The 11,852-nt window shown below is 47.0% G+C and overlaps 1 protein-coding gene across 1 annotated transcript; it reads left to right on the forward strand.

Annotated features, from left to right (window-relative positions):
• Window positions 1-1,411: 1,411 nt before the first annotated feature.
• On the forward strand, window positions 1,412-10,686 carry LOC310800776 (phospholipid scramblase 1; the record flags this gene model as incomplete). Its single annotated transcript, XM_083663344.1, has 6 exons — window positions 1,412-1,480; window positions 3,915-3,957; window positions 4,090-4,310; window positions 5,853-6,014; window positions 9,961-10,122; window positions 10,654-10,686. The coding sequence occupies 6 exons, from the start codon at window positions 1,412-1,414 to the stop codon at window positions 10,684-10,686; spliced, it is 690 nt and encodes a 229-aa protein (XP_083519470.1).
• Between the last annotated feature and the right edge of the window lie 1,166 nt (window positions 10,687-11,852).

Consider the following 11,852-nt stretch of genomic DNA (forward strand, 5'->3'; position numbering starts at 1 on the left):
TGATGTAATAAATAAATAAATACAAAAAATTAAGTAATCATCATCATCATCACCACCACCACCACCCCACCACCACCATCATCATCATCATCATCATCGGTGAAGACATTATGTTGTGCTGTGCTGTTGTGAAATGGAGAGTAATATGTTGGGCAATGAAAACCACTATTCTTTTCATATTTCAAGGCCCTAAATTCCTGTAGGCTACTACGAGACTGCTAGACCAGAAATACTCTCCAAACTTTTTCTATTCTCCAGTAAAGGTCAGAAATAATAAGACAAAATAAGATAATAAGCCTAAAATAAATGGAGGAATGAAAATAAAAACAATTGTTTAAAAAAGTAACTATTTATCTAATTACTTTGATAAACGGTTATAGACTTATAAAAGTAGGCTACTTCTAATTATTTCACAAACTCAATCAATTTGATAGTGTTGATTTACTTTATCCATGATGTGTCTGTCTGTTTTGAGTTGCAGGCAGCCTAACAACTTGAGAACCATCTGGTCTACTATTACTCCTGTCTTGTCATTGGCGAGTGAAGATAGGAAATACAATGACGTGGACCAATGGGATTATGGGTTTATTCCAAAGCCCTTGGTTCCGGTGGAGTGGCCTGTTATTTTTCAAGTCGTAGGTGAAATATTGGTATGTATTACTGTAACGTTATTTCGCTGTGCAATGCTAATTTTGTCTGTGGTATGGCTAATCTGCATTTAGATAGGCCTATCTAAAATAACTGACTTTGTTCGGGTGACATGCAGCTCATCCCCGGTAAGAAGTCGCTCCCTTGCTGGAGAGCAATTGTGTGAATAGCCATGATGATGCCAGCCACACCATGGCGTTACACTTTATTAGCGTTTAGATGAAACAACACCGTTGCCACGAAACCATAGAAATTTACAAAATATGTGATCGAGATCTGCACCGATATGACCTACATAGCTTATTGTAGACGGGAATTTGCATAGGAACTATGCTAACCACATTGGCGGAGTAAGATGATTTCCAATGTTGGTGTAGGCTATTGCCGACTAAAGCCCTCGTCTCACTTCCAAATAATAACCAGGAATATGGTGATCTTCCCCGTGTAGTTAGTAAGGTCTGCAGCAGCTCGCTCCAGGCTGTAGTCGAGCCCAGCGCATGTTAACATGTCTTGTCATATGGGCACACAGTAGCTACGAGGTGGGACTCCAGGCAGTGGGATTAACTGGACAGTAACATGGATTGATAGATAGGCAGACATACTATGCACCTGCCGCCGCCTTGGCTTTATTGCTGAGCGTTTTCAGTTGTTTATGCGTGTCACCTAAATAAGCAGCAGATGGCGCCACATCCCAGTTTATAGAGTGTTTGAGAGTTCAATGACATTTTATCCATTAGCAGGTTGCCCTCCAGTCCACAACAAAATGAATATGTATGCAGTGCCCAGTGATGGAATACCAGGCTGTCCGCCGGGATTAGAATACTTGACTCAGGTAAATTGTAATGGAATTTTTTTCTCGTATTATGGACTGGACATGGTCATTTATATTAGTAAAAGAGCCATATGGTCCACTAGCCAGTAGCAAAAAAGAAGGCAGTGGTTCTCAAACTTTTTCACGTCAAGGACCCGTAAATTGACAAAAAATTAGACCACAGACATTTGATAAGATTTTGTCCCAGGGTCCCCCATCTGATAAGATTTTAGCTTTTGTGACGACCCTCCCACTCTCCTAACCCTGTCTTGCAGGAGGAGCCTGTTGTTGGGGTCGTTAGGCTGATTGGGTGCACCTGGGCCCGGTGCGCTCCTTGGGCTTAAGAAGACCTTCAGACCATCAGTCTCTCTCCCTCCTCACCAATGCACCTTTTTTCCCTGTTCTTTTGTTTAATTAAATTGTTTTAACTTTTACTTTGGTGTATGACTCCCCTCATTTGTTACTTCCTTAGTTGTAACATATGAGGGGAGAGGAGGGAGAGAGAATGAATCGCCTGAAGGTCTGCTTACGCACATGCACTGGGCCAGGTGCACCCAATCAGCCAAACGACCCAAACACCAGGCTCCTGCAAGACAGGGCCAGGAGAGTGGGACAGTCATCACACTAGATGCTGTATTACAGAAAGTGTGTGAAACCCATGGTCAAAAGAGTCATACGTTCTGTCATTGTGTTACTTATGGTTGGAATTCTAGTGAAAATAAAGTATTACTCTTTTTGCTGGGGACACCCTGGAACCTCCTCAAGGATGCCTGAGGGTCCCGCCCTGGACCCCACTTTCCTCACTTCCACCGCCCATTACCACCGCTGGTATTAGCGTGGCCCCGCCCAGCTACACTCGCTTTTCTGTCTCACCGGTCAAAAACCTGGACAGCCCGGGTTGAGTCGTGCTAGTTTTAGTCCCTGCTTTGTCGGGGTTCCAGGGCTGTGGACCCGACTGATTGGTCAGGCAGAATCGTGTCGACTGTGTCTGGATACTGTCTGTCAATGCTGGATACCAGTTTAGTGGGACTTGCCTTCTCTTCTGTCATTTCCATCAGTCTTTTATGTTGCTGCCTTCGCCTCTGGTGAAATAAAATCAATCTCCTTGCTCAGCCTTAACATGACGGTGGTTTTCTATTGTTTTGAGAGAGAAAAAGTCCGCTGCTCGGGAAGCCCTTGTAGTTGTGTGTTACGTCGGCTCCGCTAGGCCGGAGTTTAGCGAAGCCACGGTCTTTCCTGGTGAGTGGCCGCCGGGCTGGTGGCTTCCCTTCTCCCCGTAGCGTAACCCCCGTCCCCCACGCAGTGCATGCATGTAAATAACAACAAATTGATATCCAGTCTCTTGGCCGATGGTCTCTCATTTGCCAATGTATGTCATATAGAGGCACCAGTATTTCATAACCAGTTTAAAAGTTCTGTGTATGGATTTAATTTGAACGTTACACGTTATAGCCTACTTCCTGGTATGGTCGCAGTGACTAGTACTGACAGCACCAAAGTCACGCCGGCTAAAGTCACGTCCTCTCCTGCATTCAACATTCAACCGAGGGATTTCATCCGCCATTCATTTTCCATCTACAGTTTGTTAAAATTTCCTTGTGTTCATTTAACTTTATACAAATGGAAGGCGGAGGGAAGATATATGAGCGGAGGGCGGATATGCGGTCGTATGACGACCAGGTGTGGGCGGAGGCAAGTAAACTTGCGGTGTAATCAGACAGTCTATTCAGGTAGACACGAGTAAGGCCAGTAAGAGTAGAGTCGTACTGTGCTGTTGTATGTGGTGGAAAACAGCCAGAACCACTAAGGTTAACAATTCATTTGCCTGCAGTGAAAATAGGTGGGAGGAATGGATGTGTCACTTCCCCTTCCTGACTGCCATCAACATAGGCAGCAGATACAGTAGTAAAGCACAGCTCTATTTGAGCTGCTCTGTGGCTTGACTGCCTGCTCCTGGGTGTGAGCGTGTGTATGCCAATAAACTTTCTCTTCACTCCCTTTGCAACTACGCCCACTCTGTGAAATGACTGCAAGTTCTCAGGAACAACTTGGCTGCTCAGGGGGAAACGTTTGATATTGACTTCTAACACAATGAGCATGATGTTGGTTTGTGATGGTTAGATGTTTTATACTTGACTGAGAGTCAAACGTTCCTGTCATTGTGCCTCTACTGCAGCCAATATGTCTCTTTTAGAACAAATAACCAGTGTTGGAAACGTCAGCACCCAGAAACAATGGAGAACAGCTGTCTGGCTGTTGTCGACAGACTACGGGACATTTGATTATGCATAGTGTCGACCAATCAAGGCATTCATTTAAAACCCGGGTATAGATTACTTACACCAGGACGCACATTGGAATTCTAATTCTGTTGATTGATGGTTCTGTTGACTAGTTGGTCATTGCACTGCACCTTGATTTAAAATCCATTGTATGTGGTTTTCTGGTTATCTAGGTGGATCAACTACTAATCAAACAGAAAGTGGAGCTCATTGAAGGTATGTAAACGTGTTATAACCCCTGAGAAAATACTAGGCTATTTCTGCTAGTTCCATTGGGTTAGACATCATCATGGCTGAAGCAGTTGTTTTAGCGATAACAGCTGCACACATTATTGTCCGTCCACGCAGCCCTCGTTGGCTTCGAGAGCAACAACAAGTACGAGGTGCGTAACGCCATGGGCCAGAACGTCTTCTATGCTGTGGAAGAGAACGACTGTCTGAGCCGACAGTGCTGCGGCCCGCTGCGCTCCTTCACCATCCGCGTCGTCGACAACTTTGGACAAGAGATCATCACGGTCACCCGGCCGCTCAAGTGCATGTCCTGTTTCTTCCCTTGCTGTCTACAAGAGGTGAGGGAGCCTCTTAGGAAAATCACTCACACCAGCAGAACACCCGACCCTGTGTGACTGGCCATTTAAGTCAGGCCTCGCTCACAGAGTTGGCATGCAGCCTCCCCTCTCTCTCCCCAGAGGGCTTTCATAGTCCACTTCCCTGGCTGATTCCAACTCCGCTGAGCTGTGCTCTCCCACTCGGATGTCTTCCATCAGTAGCTAACGAATGGAGCTATTCATGGTGCTGAACCTGTGTTGACTCATTTTGGCCATTAAATAGCCATTTTTGCCCCATTTAGTCGTCCGTAATTACCTGATTCGAAAATCCAGCTCCGTTAGGTCACACGCAGAGAGGCGCTCTTTACACTTCCTAAAAGATTCAGCGCGATCAAAATGGCGTAGCTGTGGCCGAACACAATTTCTGCTCACTCACTCACACACAGAGACTTCACATTGGTATGATAGGATTGTACCTGTGAAATTAAAGTCTTCATGGGGCGTCTGGCTAGAGAGCAGTGGTTCTCTTTCACGTCAAGGACCCCTGGCCTAAACTGACACAAATTAGACCACACAGAACCCCATTTGAGAAGAATTTGTCCCACGGTCCCCCATCTGATACGATTTCTGCTTTTAGATGTTTTATTACAGAAAGTGTATGAAAGCCATGACCAAAATAGTCATACATTCTGTCATTGTGTTACTTATAGATGGTATTATAGTGAAAATAAATTAAATTAAAAAGTCAATTAGTGATAGCACTACGCACAGCAGCCAGCAGGTGGCACACAACACAACACACACAGACATGGCACACAAATGCACATTGTTTTGCAGGCAGTCACCATTCATGAATGAACATGCGGCCAAAGAGAAAAAACAGGCTCACAGGCTCCCTCTGGTAGCACACCCTACCCTTCCCTAAACCGTCGTTCCCTAAACAGTCGTCTCTCTGGAACTTCACAGGCTCACGGCAGCAGGGTCTTTTTCATTAACTGAGGCTCCCTGGACCCCACTTTGACAACCATTGGTGTCGAGGTAAAAGCACTTGCCTACCACCGTGGAGACCCAGGTTCAATTTCCGCCAGCGGTGCTTCCGGCTTGGCCAGACGTTCCTACAGACACAATTGGCCGTGTCTGTGGGTGGGAAGCCGGTGGGGTATGAGTCCTGGTCGCTGCACTAGCGCCAACTCTGGTCGGTTGGGGCGCCTGTTCAGGGGGGAGGGGAACTGGGCGGAATAGCGTGATCCTCCCACGCGCTACATCCTGCCGGTGAAACTCCTCACTATCAGGTGAAAAGAAGCGGCTGGCGACTGCACATGTCGGAGGAAGCATGTGCTAGTCGACAACTCTCCCCAGATCGGCAGAGGGGCTGGAGCAACGACGGGGACAGCAGGCGGAATGGGCCAAGTACAATCAAAGGAGAAAAAATAAAGTCTTCAAACTGCACCACCACTTTTTACCGTTCACCATATCCAATATGATGACCTCCATATCTTCCTGCTTTATGTGCCCTTTATTGAAAAAGCTTTTTCTCTTCTGCTCACATTCTGTTCTGCTCAGCTGGAGGTGCAGGCCCCCCCGGGGAACACAGTGGGATACGTGACACAACAGTGGCACCCGTTCTCCCCCAAATTCATCATCCAGAACGAACACAGAGAGCCTGTGCTGAAGATCCACGGGCCCTTCTGCGGATGGAGCTGCCTTCCAGATGTTGACTTTGAGGTAGGTTTATCCAAACACAGAAGCCTATTAAATTTGCGAAAACATAACACGACACGGTAATACTCTGGCCCTCGGGACATTTTTGTAAGGGATCCTCCTCCCGGTCTTTTGTGAGGCAGGAAATATGTTTTGAATCAGGGCGGGGTGGGTGTGGCCCGGATGAAGCCGTGGTACAGGGCGGGGCATGCTCCTGTGTGGTACAGTGTGCCCATTGTTCCATGACCGTGGCTCAAGCAGGTTTTATTAGACTGAGCAGCGCCAGCGAAGGCGATTTGGGTCAGTGACACAGACCTCTCAGCAGACACAGAGTGGTCAGTGATACAGACCTCTCAGCAGACACAGAGCGGTCAGTGATACAGACCTCTCAGCAGACACAGAGTGGGGGGTCAGTGATACAGACCTCTCAGCAGACACAGAGCGGGGGGTCATGGTAAATGGTAAATGGACTGCATTTATATAGCGCTTTTATCCAAAACGCTTTACAATGTGCCTACATTCACCCATTCACACACCGAAGGCGGACAACTGCCACGCAGGGTGCTAGCACAGCCATCGGGAGCAATTCGGGGTTCAGTGTCTTGCCCAAGGACACTTCGACATGTGGACTGGAGGAGCCGGGGATCGAACCACCGACCTTCTGATTAGTGGACTACCCGCTCTACCTCCTGAGACACAGCCGCCCCTGATGTCAGTGATACAGACCTCTCAGCAGACACAGAGCGGTCAGTGATACAGACCTCTCAGCAGACACAGAGCGGTCAGTGATACAGACCTCTCAGCAGACACAGAGGGGTCAGTGATACAGACCTCTCAGCAGACACAGAGCGGGGGGTCAGTGATACAGACCTCTCAGCAGACACAGAGCGGTCAGTGATACAGACCTCTCAGCAGACACAGAGCGGGGGGTCAGTGATACAGACCTCTCAGCAGACACAGAGGAGTCAGTGATACAGACCTCTCAGCAGACACAGAGGAGTCAGTGATACAGACCTCTCAGCAGACACAGAGGGGTCAGTGATACAGACCTCTCAGCAGACACAGAGCGGTCAGTGATACAGACCTCTCAGCAGACACAGAGGGGTCAGTGATACAGACCTCTCAGCAGACACAGAGCGGTCAGTGATACAGACCTCTCAGCAGACACAGAGTGGTCAGTGATACAGACCTCTCAGCAGACACAGAGCGGTCAGTGATACAGACCTCTCAGCAGACACAGAGGGGTCAGTGATACAGACCTCTGAGCAGACACAGAGTGGGGGGTCAGTGATACAGACCTCTGAGCAGACACAGAGTGGGGGGTCAGTGATACAGACCTCTGAGCAGACACAGAGGGGTCAGTGATACAGACCTCTGAGCAGACACAGAGTGGGGGGTCAGTGATACAGACCTCTCAGCAGACACAGAGGGGTCAGTGATACAGACCTCTGAGCAGACACAGAGCGGTCAGTGATACAGACCTCTCAGCAGACACAGAGTGGGGGGTCAGTGATACAGACCTCTGAGCAGACACAGAGCGGTCAGTGATACAGACCTCTCAGCAGACACAGAGCGGTCAGTGATACAGACCTCTCAGCAGACACAGAGCGGTCAGTGATACAGACCTCTCAGCAGACACAGAGGGGGGGGTCAGTGATACAGACCTCTCAGCAGACACAGAGCGGGGGGTCAGTGATACAGACCTCTCAGCAGACACAGAGCGGTCAGTGATACAGACCTCTCAGCAGACACAGAGCGGTCAGTGATACAGACCTCTCAGCAGACACAGAGCGGGGGGTCAGTGATACAGACCTCTCAGCAGACACAGAGTGGGGGGTCAGTGATACAGACCTCTCAGCAGACACAGAGTGGGGGGTCAGTAGTTGTGTTTCCATTACCCTCAGAAATGCGCAAAATCTAAATATCGCAATAGAAATTGGGTAATGGAAACACGTGAATTTCGAAAAACCTCCCAAATATCGCAAAAAGTTTTTTCGCTCTCATGAGGTGGTTTTTCAGACGTGTCGATATAGAAGTTTATCGCAAAAGTGTAATGGAAACACATTTTTCGCATTTGCACGTCATGTGACCCATATTATCCCTTGGAAAAGGAGCGGGAAATAAGTTTGGTAAGTAAGGTTCGATAAGCCGTGTCAAAACCTCCGCAGCAAGTGGAAAACTTTGAAGCAACGCTACCTAGCAGAAAGACGAGTGTTATGCAAAAGCGTAGCCGGGCAAATTAGATAATGTTTAATGGCAGAAATCGGTCCATGGTGACAGCAGGCTGCCTGTGTGCGTGCATTTGGCACAGCGGCGAGATGAGAGGATGAAAAGCACACACTGGTGCGGTGGTGCTGTCTGAAGTGAATACAGTGACTGTGAGTAATACATTGCACACGTTTCAGGTGCAATTATAGAACCAAATCAGCCTTTTCCCCCCTCCATCTCTAAATCGGACCAGTTGTAGGCTATTAGGCTACCTTTTTTCCTCTGCCTGTCGCGCTGACTGCATTCACGCAGCCAGCAACATTTTGCGACTCATTTTCTTTTGAATTGATAATCAGGCTCGTTTATATGCATTGTAACTTCATGTTGGGATTTGCATTGACCATTGGTTGGATTTGAGCATGCAGGGGACGGGATATGGGGCAGATCCCCGTGCGTAATCACTGTGGCAGCTGCTGCAACGGGGAATCACTCAAACGCAACTTCAATGGAAACGCCTACAAGTCGCAATTGTACATTGTCGAAGTTGTAGAAATATCGCAATTCTTTTGCGAAAAACTGTAATGGAAACACAGCTAGTGATACAGACCTCTGAGCAGACACAGAGTGGGGGGTCAGTGATACAGACCTCTGAGCAGACACAGAGTGGGGGGTCAGTGATACAGACCTCTCAGCAGACACAGAGTGGGGGGTCAGTGATACAGACCTCTCAGCAGACACAGAGCAGAGCGGTCAGTGATACAGACCTCTCAGCAGACACAGAGCGGGGGGTCAGTGATACAGACCTCTCAGCAGACACAGAGCGGGGGGTCAGTGATACAGACCTCTCAGCAGACACAGAGCGGGGGGTCAGTGATACAGACCTCTCAGCAGACACAGAGCGGGGGGTCAGTGATACAGACCTCTCAGCAGACACAGAGCGGGGGGTCAGTGATACAGACCTCTCAGCAGACACAGAGCGGGGGTCAGTGATACAGACCTCTCAGCAGACACAGAGCGGTCAGTGATACAGACCTCTCAGCAGACACAGAGCGGGGGGTCAGTGATACAGACCTCTCAGCAGACACAGAGGGGGGGGTCAGTGATACAGACCTCTCAGCAGACACAGAGTGGGGGGTCAGTGATACAGACCTCTCAGCAGACACAGAGTGGGGGGTCAGTGATACAGACCTCTCAGCAGACACAGAGTGGGGGGTCAGTGATACAGACCTCTCAGCAGACACAGAGTGGGGGGGTCAGTGATACAGACCTCTCAGCAGACACAGAGTGAGGGGTCAGTGATACAGACCTCTCAGCAGACACAGAGTGGGGGGGTCAGTGATACAGACCTCTCAGCAGACACAGAGTGGTCAGTGATACAGACCTCTCAGCAGACACAGAGCGGGGGGTCAGTGATACAGACCTCTCAGCAGACACAGAGCGGGGGGTCAGTGATACAGACCTCTCAGCAGACACAGAGCGGGGGGTCAGTGATACAGACCTCTCAGCAGACACAGAGGGGTCAGTGATACAGACCTCTCAGAAGACACAGAGGGGGGGGAAATGAAGCATGACATCACGACGGCAAATCCCCCCTAGCTGCTTTGAAGTCACAACAGGGACTCTTACGTATGTGTCAGTGGGCAAAATACTGAATGAATTCTCCTATGATCTCCCTCCAATAAAACCAAACCAGTCTAGGGATTGCTCTGTATCCTAATGCAACACCTTTCAGCATTTGTTCTTTACTGTGCCCTTTCCTTAGATTTTGACCATGGATGAAGTCAGTAAGATTGGCAAAATCAGTAAGCAGTGGACCGGACTTCTTCGGGAGGCGTTCACGGATTCAGACAACTTTGGCATCCAGTTTCCCATGGACCTGGATGTGAGAATGAAGGCTGTAATGATTGGTGCATGCTTTCTCATTGTAAGTGTGGCATTCAGCTATCCTCTGCAATAGTTTTCTCTGTTTTTTTAGTTGGATATAATCAACGTGTCCACAAATTGGAAACAGCAATTTTAGCACTTTTAAAAGGCTATGAGTTTTAGGGATTTTCACACCGTATTTTAGCAGTAGTTGAGCTCCTAAAAATGTGGCCACAACAGCTGCAGTAGCCTCATATGACCCCCTTTCCGCTGGGAATGATGAATTGCACTCCGCTGCTTGTTACACATGTCATGTAGCTAGTACTTAGCCTACACTTTGTGGAAAATATGACCTGAAACTCCAAAATCACCCTGAATACAAAGCAGCTTGTTGGAGCTACTGTAGTAGCACCAGTCACATTTTATTGCCACAATTCTAATGTGCTTTTACAGTTGATTTGACAGTGATATTGATATCATGAGGACATTCTACCCAAACCTGCAAATAGGAATTAGAGCATTGTCATTCCAATGCTTCATTTTATAACGCCTCTCTCTCTCTCTTTTTTGCTTTCTGACCTGCTTTCTACAGGATTTCATGTTCTTTGAGAGTGCAAACAACTAGGAGCCAAAGAGGATTTCACAGCCAGCAAACAACATTCCTGGAGGAACAAGGCCATAAGTAATCAAACCTAAATGCCCTAACATATTGCAGCTTTCAAATGGTTGTAGAGAAATGACCAGCAGGCACCTAAATGTGATTACCGAGCATGAACAATGGAATAAAAGGTTTGTTTTAGTCTTAACTGCTCAGGTTGGATGTTAGAACACGTTTTGTTTTTCTGAATAGAGCTCTGGCCATGAGTGTGAGTACCCAGTGTGGTGTTTTTACTTGACTTAATTTGTGACAAAGTCTTGATGTGTGTTTACATTGCGGTGACTGAGGCTATCTGGGCGCAGGACCAGTGCTAAAAATGCTTGGAAATAGGAGGCTACCACCCATCTACCACATAGTGAATCAAATGAAAGCCCCACTGCAGTGCATGTGCTGTCTACACACAAGCTGTGAAACCAACAATGGCTGTCATGATCATACGTGTGCAAAAATAGTCGACCAAATAGCAATTTTCTACTTGGTCGTAATGATAAGCTCTGACGTTATTTATTTATAAAACAATGTGCTTGTAGCATTGTGTATATTGTGTCAGAACTTAAGGAGTCATGTAACGTGGTGGATTTATTGATTATTTTGGTCTATTAATTAATTTGTCAGCATAGCAGTGTGTGCGTGTGTGTGCATGTATGTGTGAGTGCGCGTTTCAACTTAAATATAAACTATAATGTGATATTAAGTAATATTTTTAATGCCATAATGAGTGCATTTACCAACTCTAGGAGGTTGGTTACTTGGAATGGATGGGTTAGTACTTAATTTACTATCACAGTCTTGTCCACAAGAGGGAGTTAGCTTTTCATTTAAGAATAGCCCACTGTACAAGCCAAATAAACAAAGTAATACTTGCTGGAACTACACTTCATGCCATATGATTCATTCAAATATTTGTGTCTAATGATATATATATATATATAATTTATTATGGAAATGTTGGTACACACTCAGGTTGAAATGCATGCTACTGTAATACTATTGGCACTGGAAATTACACATCTGCAACTGAAACTATGAATGTAAAGCTAGATGTTAATATTTTGGCGTTTTCTTTTCTTTTCTTTTTTCTTTTTTACATTAAAACATATTTTCAACTGAATAACCATACTTTGCGTTAATTT

Source organism: Poromitra crassiceps (assembly GCF_964638095.1).
Source record: "Poromitra crassiceps genome assembly, chromosome: 2".
NCBI lineage: Eukaryota > Metazoa > Chordata > Actinopteri > Beryciformes > Melamphaidae > Poromitra > Poromitra crassiceps.